The sequence below is a fragment of the Amblyomma maculatum genome, chromosome 10, assembly GCF_055883805.1.
Source record: "Amblyomma maculatum isolate TAMU_Amacu chromosome 10, ASM5588380v1, whole genome shotgun sequence".
NCBI lineage: Eukaryota > Metazoa > Arthropoda > Arachnida > Ixodida > Ixodidae > Amblyomma > Amblyomma maculatum.
In genome coordinates, this window is record NC_139353.1 from 55782374 (window position 1) to 55799703 (window position 17330).

Here is a 17330-nt window from a genome sequence, read left to right on the forward strand (position 1 = left end):
CAAAGAGCAGTCATCAATACTTACATGTATTAGTATTTTGTTTTGCCTAAATAGTACCTGGATCGCTTATGAAGCTTTATTTTTAGGTAATCGCCGTTTTTGCCCGAAGAAAAGGAGACATGAGTGCATATTCAGGCTATTAAGTACGTATTTTATATAATCGCAAACTATCCCGTCACTAATTAGTCCGGTTACTATATATAGCGAGATTGTATAAATGGCTTCAATTGCATATTGGAGCTAATTGTTCGCCGAATATTATTTATGTAACATCTCCGCGGCAACAAATTTATATAAATTTTGTAATACGAAACAAAATTTATGATGTGATTTCAGCACGATCATGCAGTGTGAGCAAAAATAGATACTGACTTCAAATTTGGGGCAGCTAACGAAAGAATGTACAACACACCAATAGAAATCTCTGAAGTTACGAGAAAGATAGAAAATATAAACTGACATTATTAGATCCCGTTCTTCTAAAACCCTTGGTTCAGCACTGTTGACTTTAGAGCTGTGAGTAAAAAATCGTGGAAATTGTGGCCTTTGCAATGTGTAACGTTAAGAGGCTAGAAGACATGGAATAACTAGCGGGTGCTACAGAAGGTTTTATCCTTGATGTGGACAATGAGATTAATTATCTGCCCACCAGGACTCCAAGATCTGGAGTTTGAAACTTTGCTGTAAGCCACGCAGCCAACCAAGGTTTTGCTGGTTGGTTACAGCGGGCACTCTATGTGTAGCCTCCTCTTATTGATAACGCAGCTAACAACTGCATGCCTATTTTTTGCGATGTTTATTGCCTAGGGGAATAAAAGGATTGTTCTGAAGGATGAAGTATATGGTAAAGTAAATGAAGAGAGGTTGGCTAATGTAAAGAAGCCTAGGAGTAAACGATAAGTGTTTGCAATATAAAATGGATACAAATTAAAAGATTGGTGTTTGATCGAAAAGCAAAGCGATTGTACTCGAAAGAACGTCAACAAGGGGACCTTGCAAACAGCAGCCAATAACGAGTTTGCTTTGTGTCTCTAAATGTGGAGTTTTAGTGCAAATTGTTTCCAGATATTTTACTCGGCTGTGAGGCTTTTTGCTAATAATAGCACTCAGCTGTACTAGCGGGACGCCAGTGATATTAAAATGCAAAATAACGAAGGCACCACAGTAATGCTTATTGTATACTATCCTTCTGGTCAAATTAACTTGATGAATAAATATAAATATACTGTAAGGGCAGGCTTGGCAGGCCAGGTTTATTTAAACCTAAGGTCCGAGTCGCGCATCGATGCTATCCACTCTAGGTTTCTACTAAAGAGAAGGATGAAGAGGAAGCAGGCATGTGCTCCGTTGTGGAAAGAAGAAGCGCCATACAGCGCTCACACAGCACTTGGCTCTGTCTTTTAAAATGAACCTCTTGGAGATAATAAATGAGTGGGAAGTGAGAAAATTTAACCCCAGTAAGTGAAACCTACATACTCTCATTACATGCAAATTAGATTATGTTCCAGCAGCCTCGGAAACTTGTTTCCCGACATGTGGAGAACGTCACCTGTCTAGCGTTGAATGCAATTGTGATCCTGTCGTTCTTAAAAGTCGTAACCGAAATCTTCGCGATTCCCTTGCTGCAGAAATGTATCGTGCAGAGGCTGTCGAAAAAATCCGTGAATGAGGGGAGACACTTGATGGGGTTTCTTTTCTCCCGACAGCCTCATGTCAAATTGTTCAAGTAAAAGCAAAGGAAGGATAGGAGGAACATATTGAGAGAAAACGCGAATTAGGAACATTAATGTGATTTCCGCCTACACAAAATCATGTATGAAGACGTAAGTTTGTTTTTTGTCTTTGGATACAGATGTAGATAAAGTGTACTTAAATTTCGATGATGTCCATCTTAGCTTGTGCTTTGTAGCCTTTATCGTGCGCACGCAACTCATTTGACGCAAGATATGCAGATTGAATTGGGAAGTGGTCGTGATGGTGAACACTTTGAACTGCGCACCACAGCACCTTAAAAGCCAGATTCTCCTAGAGAATTTTTTCGTGTACCATAATTTGAGGATAAAAAATGTCTAACATAAAGATATCTTCCGGCTCCGCACATTCGCTATCTTCAATTCGTACAATGGCCTGGATATCACCGAACCCAAGGCGTTGTTGCGCGTTCGATTTCAGTCAGCAGAATTAGGGAAACAGTTATTTTCGACAAGATGCGCCCAACTTGCAACAGCCATTCCTAAGCTCTTAGCGTGTTAAAAATTCATATAATGTTTTATTCTATGCCCACATTGTTTAGCGTCCGCCGACAACCACTAAAATAGCAAAACTAGAGAAATTCGGAGAAAGTCCCGGCGGTTTACCCATAATAAATATCGGAGTTCAGACTCCCAGACTTACCTTGCAGCCATCTCAGGGCTTGGACACTCTCAATAAGGGCAAAGCTCCCCCGTTTCAAATTTTATTATCAATTATTACATGTCAATTATCACATCAATGTGCCAAATTTATTTGCCAGTAACGGTATCGACAGACACGCCACAAACCTGCTCTCACATTAACTGAATATTCATGTCATACAGATGCACATAAGCATTCATTTTTGTCCTGCCGTTGTTCGAAAACGGGACCAAAACTAGATTCTTCCATCGCCCAAGCGCCGACTTTAGTAACATTTGCTACAAAGATCGAATTAATTATTTCTGAAGTATAACCCCTGCGCCACCCCAGCGAGAGAATGGGGATTAGTTTGGTAATTAGGCATTCGGAAAAGTTCTGAGCATTTATGTTAAAGATGAAATCCGGATTTCAGTTCTTGACACAAAGAAAACTATGGTCAGTAACTTCGAAACAGACTGCTTATTTATTGTCTGTTTAGAATCTTTTTCGGTTATCAAATTTTGCAAAGGAATGGGCATTCTTATGTAAGCAGACCTGCAGTTAGATGAGACTACTGCGTAGCGATGTCCGTAGTTTTGTGCCTACAACGCTAGCTTTCATATCTAAAACCAGTTTTTCTGGCGGACATGGACGCTCTACACGCAGTCCTGTTGACACGCGTGTAGAGCGAAAGATATAAAAAACTTTTAAAGGTTGTAACCTTGACTGCCATTTTGTTCGACGTCAAGGTTTGAAATATCAGCGAGCGTGGCAGAATTCCTAATTGCAATAAATTTTGTATTCAGAGGCGTCCAATTTCCACACGCGTATTTATTAGCAGTCATCACTAATACGATTGTGCAGCTGAAAACGCAGCCACAGATTTGCAAATCTAAAATTTTTCATCATGGTTTCTATTGAACGCAGCATTTCAAACAAAAATTTGTGTTAGGCATTGCTAATTATATTAAATATTTAATAAAGCAATATATATTTTACAAAAATTTGAATAATCCATCATTCCGGCACCTCCTGACTGCTAGCCTCTCCCCCCATAATCCATCGTCATAAGCCGCTTGGACGCAGGGACCGTATCATAATTTACTCCTAGACTTCATTACATCAACCAAACGTTTTTCATTTATTTGACCATACAATTCATCCTTCATAACTTTCAATTTATGCCCCAAGGCAATAAATGTCACAAAAAACGTTATATCTGAATTTTGCAGACTGATTCAAAAGGCAAAAGAACGCGCAAAAATTTAAATATATTTATTTGGGCGAAAGATGCTGATAAGTCATCGGTCTAGTTTAGAGTCAGATTCTCCACCTCAGCTCTCCGATACATGTTTGCTCATCACGGCCATGCAGACCTAATAGCGCAGCCATCTTATCTCGATCTCAACCGAACTTTTGATAATCTAAAGCACTTCAATGGCATGAATATCATGGGAAAACTCAACTTTAAAAATAACTATTGAGTACAAAGAGGGAGTACAAAGAACAAAGATTTACACAAAACAGAGAAGCCCGTGAAAATCGGGAGGTCTCAGATCCCAAACAATCTCAGTAGAAAATGGAGGTATGCGGCAGGGCGCATTCCTTCTTGTGTTTTTCAACATTGGTCGTATGCATTTGTCGCACAAAATGCTGATCACAGATAATTTTAATCTCTGTGGGTGAACAGGGGCAGTCTGGGGACAGGAAAGCGGGTATTCTAGAGGCTGCTACGGCGTTGGAAAAAAATGCAGAGCAGCACGGTCTCCGCCGCTTTCCGAAAAAAAAAAAATAGTAAGTTCTATATTTTGGACAAAAGGATGGTACGTGGCTGTTAAAATTTTGCGCACATTCTTGTTATATCAGATGTAAAGTAATCCAGTATCCAGGGGTTTTCAATTAAAAGGGCACCAATGCAGAGATGAATATAAAGCTGCGTAAGGTAAGCTACCAACTAATGCGCATGATTATACCGGTAACACAATTTTAGAAAAAAATATGGCTGGTTTGAATAGTTAATGAAAAACGAAGCAGGTGCGTAGCACCGCTTATCACTCACTATATCTTTCATGCATTTTAAACTTTGTTATACTTCGTTTTGCTTTATACTAAACGAGTTAGTATGTGATGGTTCGCAGTTCGCTGATGGTCTCCGAAATTTCTCGGTTCCCCAACGAAGTGCCGAATAAAATGCAGCCGAACTGCGAGGAGAAATTTTGCTGTTTCCTAATTAACCAACCACATTCGTTGAAGAAAACACGCTCACAATAAAGCGGTGCCTTCGCACTCTCACCGGTTTTCCCAGCACGACGCTGGACGATTCATGTATCATGCCCCCTTGGAATTGGAATTCTTCGGAGCCGACGAAGGCGATCTATGATCGTCCGTGTCAGCTCGCTGTTAGCCTTGCGTGAACTTGAGCGTCCAAACGGCCGCGTCTCCGCCGACTGCCGATTTATGGGCCTGCGACTTTCCGATGCTGTCGCCCCACTTCTTTTCACGTTTTCCGATGCAGAGGTCCGTGAGCAGTGTCGCCTGACCGAAGAGGGCAGCGGCGGCTACGCGGCCGCAAAAGGGGAGCCGGCCGCTTCTGGACCGAGCCAGGTTGCGCAGGTGGCGTCTGGACCGCAAACGAAGGGGCAAAGGGCCATCGCAGGGAACACGTGAACGACAGAGACACTTCTCCGAAAGGGAGGCCAGCTTGTAAACACGCGCGCACACTCTGTCTTGTAGCAACAGGCCGCTCTTCCCATAATTCAGTCGGTTTGGCGCCAACTGTCCAAATTCCAGACAAGTCGAGCCCAACACCTCCTCACCAAACTGTGCTGCACAGTCTTCGAGCTTGCCGCACACAACAAGGTACAAGAGCTCGACGCTTTTCCACCACTTCACTTTTCGACAAGTACCCCTCCACCCCCGTCGCACAGTGAGATGCGGGCGTCGCCACTTTCCCTCCCCCCTCTTCAAGTTCACGGAGAGATGGATCGACAGATTGAAAGAGCGACTTCTTTTATAGCTCTGCTGCCGCTCCACCTCAATATAAAAGAAACAATCCAAAGGTCAGCGAGGCCAAGAAAAGCGAAGGCGATTTTCTCTTTTATTTTCCTATTGACCTGAACTTGTGTTCTAAATAATTTTAGGAATGAAGATAATTAAATCAAAGTAGAGGGAGAAAGAAAAACAACATGCGGATGGTGGGAACAGAACCCGCGACCTCCGATAATGGTGTCCGGTGACCATACCAACTGAGCTACATTGACGGCTGTCCAACCGTCTTATTTCTTTGCTATTAGAGTCGCCTGTAACCGCACATTGAGTTTTCACCAGCGCCTCCCATCTATATATATATATATATATATATATACAGATAATGCGTGTGTGTGTGTGTGTGTGTGTGTGTGTGTGTGTGTGTGTGTGTGTGTGTGTGTGTGTGTGTGTGTGTGTGTGTGTGTGTGTGTGTGTGTGTGTGTGTGTGTGTGTGTGTGTGTGTGTGTGTGTGTGTGTGTGTGTGTGTGTGTGTGTGTGTGTGTGTGTGTGTGTGTGTGTGTGTGTGTGTGTGTGTGTGTGTGTGTGTGTGTGTGTGTGTGTGTGTGTGTGTGTGTGTGTGTGTGTGTGTGTGTGTGTGTGTGTGTGTGTGTGTGTGTGTGTGTGTGTGTGTTTAAGATTTGTTTAAAAAAAGATCTATACAACCTATCTATCTAATGCTACAGCAGCTTACTGGATCCAGCCAGGCGTCCGACACATTCGCTTGAAATTCGATCCAACATTGACATTTTATTTTCCTTATGAAACTGCGCGCCATCATGCGCGCTTACTACATAAACTTCGTTTACACGTGGCTTTCACGCGCAGGTACTTGCATTTGATTGGACAGGATGTTCAACTTGAGGAATCCCAGAGACTGTGGACCATATATTATCGGTGTGTCCAGTGTATGCGGGCAAAAGAAGTGTGCTAGCCGCTTCTTTGAAGCGTTTGGACAAGAGGCCATTGTGGGAGAAACTGCTGCTGGGCGCTTGGCAGGACAAGGGGAAGGGTGTCCAGGACTGTGGGCTCTTTGTAGTTTTTTCTGCGCCACCGGGCTTGATTCGCACTTTTAAATCAAGATGCCGTGCCTGTATATATTTTCATAAGCCTTCTCCCACATTTTCACCCATCATGATCCTCTTTCTTCTCCCCTTCCCCTTCCCCAATGCAGAGTAGCAGGTCAGATTTTATTCACTCCGGCCAACCTCTCTGCTTTTCCTTTCAATAAACCCATATAACAATAAATATACCAATACATGGCTCGATCATCCGTAAATAAATTCGTTTATATCCACTTGTCTGATTGTCAGGAACCCTATTTAAGGGATTTGGCTTTAATTTTGCTAATATTTTGGCCTAATCGTGTATTTAAAGCAGCTCAGCTTATGTGAAAACGGCATCGCAGAGTAGCTCCGACAATGTTCTCTACATATGGTTTTTGAGAATCACTGGAATCACGCAATCACGCAATCAATAGAAGCCTTGCAGGGACCGAACCCAGAGCACCCCAACCACTGAGGTCGTACGACGAGACTATGCACCTATCATAATATATCTCTGCATAGCTATGCATTCTTGAATACCTCTTCTTTTTTAGAGCTAACTGAACATGAAACTAGCATCATATATGCGTATCGACTATTCATCTATCCTTCAACCTACAATGCATGCCATTATTCCGGATGTCTCTCTGTGTTTTTCTAGAAGTACTGCTTTCCAAACTAGAATTTGTACAAACATATCTACTAATCACCTGTGAACCATTTCAGATACCTCAGTAAAGTTTCAGAAGAGGAGCAAGGCAAAATGACGTGCTTTGTGAGCCTGTGGATTCAAAGTACCTATATAGGAAACTTTAGGAAATAATTTTTGCTTTTTGGTATAACGTATCGCTACATTAAGGGCTGTCAGAATGAACGGTTAATCCCGCTCAGAAGTTTTCGTAATCGGTAATTAGGCCTCAAGTATCCAAACTGAAAAATTTACGCATCTGAAAGCTCGTTCAGGTAGTTTTAGCGCTCAAGGTGCAGTATGAAACGTCGTGCTACGGTAGTATTGTCTTCAAAGTCTAGCTAAATGTTTCTGTATTATGAAATAAAAAAGCACCGCGTGCATTTCAGCCATGAAAATGTAAGGAACCTGACTCTGTAAATGTGGGTTGTGTGAAAGCCAACTTAGCAAGGATTCAGATGCATGAATTTGAGGTCTATATTCCCATACACAGACCGAATTGGTGATTTTGAGATAAAGACCAATGTTAAGTGTCAAGCAGCCTGCAACTTCGCAATATGTTATTTATTTTTAAAGTTATAAATGAAATGAAGAAGTTAGATAGGTAAATGTTCGTAACCTGCATAATGTTGACTGTGCTATACAAACCACCTGCACAGACCATACCGGCGTCCTATTATCATAGTTTTTGGAATACCAAAATGTACACATTTGAAAGTAACCGAGAATATCATTCTTATGTTCCACTCAACTACTCTGCAGAAAAGAATGTGTCCTGCAAGCCCATTCTGTTTCTTTCTTACCTAAAATATCAGTGGTTCTTCTTGTAGTCCAGGCATAGTGCCACAACTGCCTAATTGTTTTTTTGCGGCAGCAAACACCGCTATTCTGAATGGATTCAATCACATCAACTTGTACGCATTGACCTCTTACATCAGGACCGATATCGTATGCAAATATATCCTTTCACACAACACGCTTTGAACAATAGATAGAATAAGACAGCTGCTGTCGAGGTGCTCGAAGGCTACATATTGGACCGGTGAAATGAATAGGAAGAGGCGACGAGTGCATATGAGCTTGCACCTTCTCTCCGGCAGAGATGAACGTCGTGAGTACTCAAATGCAGCTGCAGGCATGCGTAAAGAATGCTGCATTACGGGACAGAGCAATAAATGACACAAAGGCTATTAACAAAAGGAACACAGCTCTGAACAATGCAACTAAAGTTTCAAAGATCGACAGCGCTCATAATATTTGTAAACGCATTGGCAACAATAAAAAGAGCCCGCTTGTAAACTTCGTGGGACAAAGCATTCCCTCTCTCAAGATAAAGGACCTTCAGAGCTACTACGCTTACAAACAGTGCCTGACGTACTCTGCCGCTCATTATCGCATGTCGCTGTTGAACTTTCATAACCTACTGCAGGTCTGGTTCTGCGTTTTTTATCTACCATTTATTGAAAGTTGCGCCAGGTCTAAAGACAATGGTTATAGTGATTGAAACAACTGAGTCAAGAAACTGGAATGGCGAAGCAGGCTCTGCATAGTACAAACTGATCGGTTGCATTGTAATCAAAGGGAGGTTCGAAACAGGGGAAAGGCTTCACTACCAACTCGTTACGTTAAACATCTGTTGTTTCAAGCCTCTGGTAACAAGCTATCTCAAGCCACGTTTTTGTTTATGGCAACGTAACACAACCAGCTCTCTGTGATGAACTGTTTTCATTTTTACTCAGTGCTGTGCTCTTCTTAAACATATTTTTAAAGCTAGGATTTATGAATTCTAAAGGCAGTTATTACCTGCCTATTCTTCCACTGATGACAGTTTGACAAGATGTATTATTCAGTTGACGCCTAAACAGTGCTATATGCGTAGCACTGCGTTGTTCGTAAAAATAGCCAGAATATAAATATAGCTAGAGTATTACATATAGGGCTAACATTTAAAGCTAAAATATGCCATTTTGATATTAGCAGTCTCGAGAGGCACAGCACGGTGAGCGCCTCAAGTGTACATACCATCAGTTGCCGTTGGCCATCGACATCATGTATTTTTTGCTGCTCGCTTTGATGGCTTTTGCTGTGGGGCTACCTCCTTCGAATGCCGACATAGATGACGAACTGGAAGAAGAGGTGTCAGTACACCCGGATGATTTTCACTACTATATGCCCTTGGCGTTCATGATAGCCAATCACAAGGAACGAAACCTTGTCTGTGTTTCTAGAATCACGAACATTACAAAAACGGTAAGCGAAGCTTCTTTATTTATCAAATCATATGCAAAAGAGTTTATTATATGTGCGTTTTCTATGCGAAATTTCATACAATGAAAAGGATTCCCCTAGGCATTGTGTCAGGTGCGTACGCGTCGTCCTTACGATGTGGTTGCATGGTCTCCCCTTGATCCACCTGGTACGCAACCACTGATGCCTTAGCGGTACATGTTCCTGAAATGATACTTCAAAATCATCCGTTGTACTGTGCTCTGGTGAAATATTATTTTTCTTCCTTGAACCTAAAAAGGTGATAACTGCTTCAGTGTACATTTTCATGATTAGGGGCGATATATATGTTACACTGACTTACTAGATATATGATTCTGATAACACACGACATGCACATGTACAGAGCACACAATAAATGAGCACTTTCACTTTTTTGTGCGGAATAAAGCGCCATTACAAAGAATGAGCTTGAAAAGCAGGGGTATACAGTACATTATACAGAGTGAACTATTTCCTAACCCGTATAAAAGTTATCTTCCCTCTACCTGCACTTCTGACATCCGCCCAAACTATTCCCTTTCGCTATCTTCTAGGGCATAACAAGATGTGGTGAATGCAAATTTCCTTTCACTCGTCTCTCATCTTTAATGTTTCTATGATTTCTCGGTTGGTTGCATTTTGTTTGGCCTATGACTGACACTTCATCAAGTTAAGGTGATTATCATGTCTTGTTCGTTAGTAACGCTTTTTATTGCCCCATGCATGGAGGCAGATAACAAAAAGAAAAATTAGGCGATCGAATGAAGCAGAGGAGAGAGCGATGGTAAGGCCAGCGCGTCCAAACAATGTATTAGGATGGGTGGTTAGGCATTCCTGTGTTTTGTAATATCCACGCGACATTTCTTCTTCGGGCTCTTTAAAATCAGATCGTGTGGAGCGAAAATTGTGGGGTGTGCTGTCTAGTCACACACAATGGCGTGTTTCCACAATCCGATATTTCGCCTACTTGTCTGATTGATGTGTGTACAGCTGCAACGAAAAGAAATTAGCACAAGTCACTCATGGCCGCAGCAGAAGAGCTGTCAGAAGCGACGCTGTTGTGGTCGTACGCGCCGATAGCGACAGTGCCAGGCACTTTCTACTAACCAAAGCGGGGAGTGGCTGGCAGAAAGGAGGCAATGCAAACTTTGACCAATTAGGAAACCTGCACAATAAATGAAAGCTTGTGTATTCCTTACGGATGCAAGCACGCACCAATGTGGCTACAGACACGACTTCGTTTTTTTTTTTTTTGTTGGCGTTACTAGCATCGGCATCGTTATTACGTTTTAGGCAACAGTTTGTACTGTCACGATCACAATATTGCGGGACGTGGGAGAGCGTGGCAAAACTGCGTTCTGCGCCTTCTAATGGCGCCCGTCCGCTCCAGTTACCCTCGCAGGCTTCTCTGTATCCTTACTCCTATCTTGCGCTCAGCAGACGCAGATCGAAACCGGCGCCAGGTGACGCTTTGATATCTAGCGATGAGTGAAGCGATATCTGCTTTACTCATCACAGCGGCTGGGGCACATGCTGTCGCTAGATATCAAAGCGTCACCTGGCGCCGGTTTCGATCTGCGTCTGCTGAGCGCAAGATAGGAGTAAGGATACAGAGAAGCCTGCGAGGGTAACTGGAGCGGACGGGCGCCGTTAGAAGGCGCAGAACGCAGTTTTGCCACGCTCTGCCACGTCCCGCAATATTGTGATCGTGACAGTACATCTCGTTCTGCATAAAAGCCTTCGGCATACTAGTTGTAGCAGTATCAGTACAGAGCATCGTAAATAATCAGTGGCTGCGTAAAAGAATGTGAAGTGTGACATGGCCATTTGTGGTTCTAGTGTAGACGACTAAATGTTGTGTGACATGCAGTGACGAGCTAATGATATCATTGTAAAATTGATTACTTGAAGCTATAAAAAATGGGGATTCGAGGGTGTCAAAATACCTACAATGAAAATCGCTTATTGAGGCTAATTAGAGAAATTTGAAAATGTGTAAACAATCAATCAATTGAAGTAATAAAAATGAAAATGTGTCCAAGTATGTCAAACGGCTTAGAATAGAATGCCAGTGTTTGATAGTGGTAAGTATGGATTACTAAAACTTAAATATTGAAAAAAATTTAAACTGAAAAGCACACGTCAGTGCGTGTGAAACGTAATTGCGCCATATACCTTAAAGACAGACGTTAAGTGCACCCCTATGTTTCATTGCTATTAGTGAATGAAACAATGTCTACTCCTAAAAGGTCAGCATGAGGAAACGAATCGAACCTCCAAATGCGAATACCTCCGTCCGAAGGGGACAAGAGATCACGCTTGCACTGAGCTAAATAATATTGGGTGCCCAAATAGACGCTCGGCAGTAGGTATTTAGAAAGGGACGGAGCATAAAAATGTACAATTATAGGCTCTGTAGCACTCTTCTTGTAACCTTGTGGGCTTTAACAATCCCCTGCAGGAATTTCATTCAATGCTTTTGCAGCAACCTACTTAAATGTATCTTCTTTTTTCAGTGATGTCTTATCGATAGTACGGGGAAAAATATGGTTTCGGGTTTATAAAGATAAAATTTTAAATGAAGCACCTTCTCGTAATGCGCTCAAGATGCACATCTTTTTCAGGTGAATAAACCGGAGATTGTAACAATACGCTATGACGCGTATAATACTAGACTTCCTCCACGTCGCAAAATGCCACCCCTTGGGACATGCCCTCATAAATTTCGTAAGGTGAGTGGATTTATAGTTTAGAAGTGTTGTGTAATCATTCTCACATTGAGCTTGAGTGACATGGCGCGTCAGAATATAGCCACTATTATATACAGCTGCAATTTCTTTTGATTGTTCATTCTTGCGACGGCTGGTGTACGCATAAACACCTGCGTATGAAGCGCTATGCTGTCATGCATGCTACTTGAGGGAGATAAAAGTGGCGATGAGGATGGGATCCACCTGGCTATTGAGTAGCAATTACTCGGTAACGAAGTGTGGGCCCCTGACAGTAGCATGGCTACGCTGGGCCAGCCAATCACTATGTCGATGACGATGATGAAGAGTTCGCACCCTATTTTGAGTGTGAGGCTTGAGTTTGAGGCTAACAAGGTGAGCAATGACCTTAAGGAAGCTAATTCTGTAACTGTCATAGACAAGAAGACTTATCGGGTGCTAAAAAACTTGCTAGCTCCGGTTAAAGCAGAACACAAAGAATACGATCACCAGATAAACGTGCTCCAAGGAGCACAGCTCTTCACAACGAATAGTAATAGCAGAAAGGTACCGTTTCAACTGCTGAGCACAGAATGGAAACGATAAAATGGCAGAATTGTTCGTGGAACTGAAAAAGTATGGCCCCTACCAGCAATTTTGGCAAAGTATTCGCTGAAATATTGCAGCATCGTCTTGTAGCTCGCCCGACCGACTCAGTTACTCAAGCAGAAGTTCAAAAGAAAACCACGCTGCCGTTTACGCTATCTGCAATTTTGTCAAAATCATTGAACTGGCTGGCACAGAGACAAAAAATTACAACATGCCTTTCAGAAAAAGAGGAAGGAAACAAATTAAGACGAAACACTTGGAGGCCCAAGCGTGAAACACGTGGCACAAAGGCAGTACGAGGGAAACTTTCAGAGCACAGAAGCGAAGCTCGTGGTTTTACCCGGTTGCGGGTCCGGCCCCCTTGATGCATCTTGCACGTTCCGGAAATACCGCTGTTGTACCAGCAAGCGGATGGGACACATTGGAAGCGTTTGTCTAGCACCTGTTCATTCCATGCGAGCCGACGAGCAAGTAGTGATTAAGGGCTAGGACTCCTTCCTACTGCATAGTGTATTTTAGTGTGATAATAATCGACATAGCTACCTTGTGAATGTTCTCCTGGCCGATAGAAATGTTACAATGCAAACTGGGACAGGTGCGTCAAGCTATTTCCGTTTTTCCGGAAAGTGTATATCAGAAGCTTAACTGTATATCAGCCCTAACTCTAAGTTGCTGTGCAGTAAAATTGAAAACTTAGCTAGGCGTGTCATTAACGATTTAAATTAACTTTGAGGTCCCGGTCGTGCATAATTGTCGAGCGGTTACTCTCGTGCGTACTTCATGATGGAGTGATATTTGTTGTTAGGTTGCGATTGGCTGGAAGCTTTTAATTACATTTGTGAGCAAATGCGGCATCATTTGGAGAAGGTGGCAACCTAATAGAAAAATTTAATTGTGCCCGCAGTAGGATTAATAGCCATCGTTTTAGTGAATCTCCTATTAAACGGCGTCACTACTCCTATGTTCTGTAAGCACCGGACTGTGCCCGTTGAAAAATGAGTTGAAGTTTGTGGTATATTCAGTACACTAGTTTGTTCCAAATTATTGAGAGGGCGATTGGTTTGGCTGTCGTTTCTAAAGTCGACGGGATAGTAAGAGCATGCGGAGAATTCAAAGTGGCGGTAAATACTTTCCTCTGAACAGACCATTATCCGTTGTTTTTAATGGGTGATACATTTACAACGTTACAAGGCTGCAACTGCTTCACGGTGCTTGCTCTTTCAACTGAAGTCGCTTCAGCTTCGTGATGCAGCGAGAATCGCGATTGTTTCTTCAACGCGCAAACCAAGTTGGGGCGCCGAGACAAACAAGCAAACCGTTGAGTGAAAACATTCGCCAAAATGGCCAATAAGCAGCAGCTCCATATGCCTCGCAAGCAATGCAGCAGTACTCTCTGAAAAAGACGGAGCGCCTCAGCGCAATCGGTAATGGGCACGTCATGTGACGTTTCTGAACGGCACCGACTGCGTGCCCGCTCTTGCCGTGATTGCCGTGTTTCCGAACTGTAACAAAAAAAGAAGACATCACACACAAAGCTGCTTGGCATCGACTGGTGAGGCGAACGGTGCATGTCGGGTTACATATCCACGAGCACACGTGCCCAGAGAGAGGATAGAATAAAGTCGAGGGAGCCGCCGGTTTGGAGGGAGCCCTTCATCCTACTGTTATTCTTCTTTATGGCGGGACTAAATATTAGTTCATAACATTTGCACACCGCACGCATCGAGCCGCAGTCTATCCTTTCGCTGTTTAACAGCCTGATTCAAGAATCAAAATGGCCGAATTGTTTTCTTAAAATATAGTTTATCACAGGAATGTAATGTTTAACAGCATTTTTGCGCTCGCGTGTCGTCGAAATTCTTTAGATATCCGCATCCATTGAATGAATTTCGCCGCAAGGACTACTATGAACGGGTCTACAGGTTTGACGCCAGCAGATATCTTTATTGGCCGCGAACTCCGCTTTCCCGTTGAAGACTAACTCTCCAATGAAGCTGTGTCGCTGAAAAACGCCTACTACAAAGTAAATCCAGGAGATGTAAACGCACCACGACGAACTTCAGGAAAACGTTCTCAGAGATGCAACTAAAGTGTTTTTCGATTATTTGTCACATCAACTTGAAGGCCTCTACCAGATGACAAAATGTGTCTTACCCTTATCATTTTGCCTCCGTGCCTTGAAAAAAAGAAAGTGAAATCGGAACAGCGAACCTGTATGACCAGTGGGGGCGACCTCCACACTACGTCAGACCAAGCAAGAAGCCGCCTTTTTTGTGCAGGTTCTCTAAGCCCAATCTCATATTCGTGACCCCCTGCAGGAACTCCCTGGTCATCTTCTACTGAGCACCAACCACCGTAACTGCCACGGTGAAGTGCGCCTGAACGGTGCCCGGTTTTTAAACCAGAAGCGGGGGCCTCCCTGCTTGCTGACGCCTAGGTAGTCAACCCTGTCCTAACCGTGCTCTCAGTCCCGCTTTCTTTTATATGTCCCACTGCCAGTACAATCGCATGCAAAACGACGGCGCATGCTAGGCTGGTGCGTTATCAGGGGATATCTGATGCATCACGGCGGTGAAGATTCACAGCGCGCAGAGATCAACTAACCGCAGATGGTGTGCGGCTACTGGAGCGCTGCTGTGACTCGGGCACGCCGACGGGGGCCTTCGCGGTTGCGACAGCCCGTCACAGACCTTCATGGTGTTCCCGGATCACGACTGTTGAGGAGGTGACCTGGCGCCCAGCGTCGAAACGCAGCCTGCTACTGTACCCGGCGTCATTGATTTCGTTTACCGCAGGCAGATTTCATGCAGCACTGAAATTTTGTTACCATGAGGCCGCCTCTCCTGCCGTCTTACCCGACTAGTGGCCATATTACGCACACGTTCTGCAAACACTTTGGCTACAAAGATAATTTAGCTACATCGACTGGTTTTTGATGTCCATGTAAACCGGTATGTGGCTTTGTTATGCTCCTGTCGTTCCACTAGTTTGGTGATACAATAACTCACAAAAATAGCTTTGGACGAAATGGACATCACAATGACAGCCACTAATTACACCCAAAGGAGATATATTTACGCGTATCTAAGAGCTCAAGTTCTCTTGAGATTTTTTGTTACCGGATCCCTATTCCCTACTTTTGCTAGTTCCCATAGGTATACCATTGTTGAAAGGGTGTTATCTTGAAAAATACATTTAAATGTCTGCTTTTTTTATTTTCCTGTTGCAGTCAGAGCGCCCGTGCGTAGGAACCGCAGAAATCCGTAAAGGAAAGTTGGGAAGAGCCAAGGTTAAAGGCTCCCCGACATGCGTGTAAGTGCCACATATCTTTGCTTGTTCGCCTCAAGTCTTATATAAATGTCTTGCTTGTGAATGATCGCATTTGCTTTTCTCTGTATATGCGAGGTGGATTCAGTCATCTGATTACGCTTTTAACGTCAAAGAAATCGCAGATGCATCATTATGAGATTTTAAATATATGGAAGCGCACAGATATATATATATATAGTATGTGATCATAAGTTTAGGTTTCCACGTTAAAGTAGAAGGTATAATAATTGGGCTTAATAGGTGGTTTAATATGAAGGTAGCACAGGTCAACGACCCTGTACCTAGTTTTAATGATTATATAATCGAAAGCCTCTGAAGATGAGTATTCAGTAGTGAATAAATAAAAGCACGTTATATTCTACTGCCAGGTGAAATCAATGGACGGTAAGAGAAAGGTGGGCTGAGAACCAAGGAGCGGGCGACTATGGCATACCTGCTAGAGACAAGCCTAATCGAAGAAGCACGGATGCCTTATTTCGAAAACAGGACCTAAACTGAATGTAGTCAGATGCCATGGCGATATTTAAACTAAAATAGACTTCATGCAATGCGTTCAACTTTCCAATGGGCATCCTGTCAATGAGTTTTCCAGATAATACGATATAGGAACCCAGGGGCACTAAGATAGCGAATTCAACTAGATTTTGAAATTAAGAGACGAAATGTGACAGAAAGATGCCGATAAAAGTGTTGCGTGGTAAACTGGCAAAAATGACTGAAGGTCGCGCTGGAGAGTAGGTGTTTAAGTGAGGACGGCGACTTAGTGTTCACGAAATGAACGATTGTCTGACAGCCACCATTGTGAATATTGAGCATAATTAGGTCGCAGAGTGCTTAGACAGCATATATGTACGGCGTCACAATAGATTAAAGAGGGGCTTGAGAGAGGCCAAGCATAACATCCAGTATCTACATAGGGAGAGCAGAATAAGCAGGAATTTCAAAAGCAATGACAAAGCTCAAAGTGTCTAACCAAAAGAAGTATAATATTGAAACCCCCCCAGCATGCTATAAAACAGAAGTAGCCTTAATGAAGTGAATCGCAAGTTGAACTTGGGTAAGTATTAAATACATACACAGATATACATAGAAAATGTACACTGCGCTATTACAATCGACAAGATAGTTTATGACCCGCGAAGATAAGAAGATATCTGCACCCTTGTCGATGCTGTCAGGACGACATTAAGAGTGGCAGCCGTAAAGCAAAGTTAGACATATTTCGAATAATAAATGCGGAAGTATAAAAAAAAATGCACGGTTAAAAACAGGAAGTTAGCATCG

General features: G+C 42.9%; 1 protein-coding gene across 1 annotated transcript in view; it reads left to right on the forward strand.

Annotated features, from left to right (window-relative positions):
* Window positions 1-17330, forward strand: part of LOC146176541 (uncharacterized) — a 65614-nt gene that overhangs the window by 38809 nt on the left and 9475 nt on the right. Inside the window, exons 4-5 of the mRNA XM_084582825.1 lie at window positions 12024-12131; window positions 15946-16028. Coding sequence (XP_084438951.1) covers window positions 12024-12131; window positions 15946-16028 — 191 coding nt within the window. The remainder of the gene's footprint in view (window positions 1-12023; window positions 12132-15945; window positions 16029-17330) is intronic.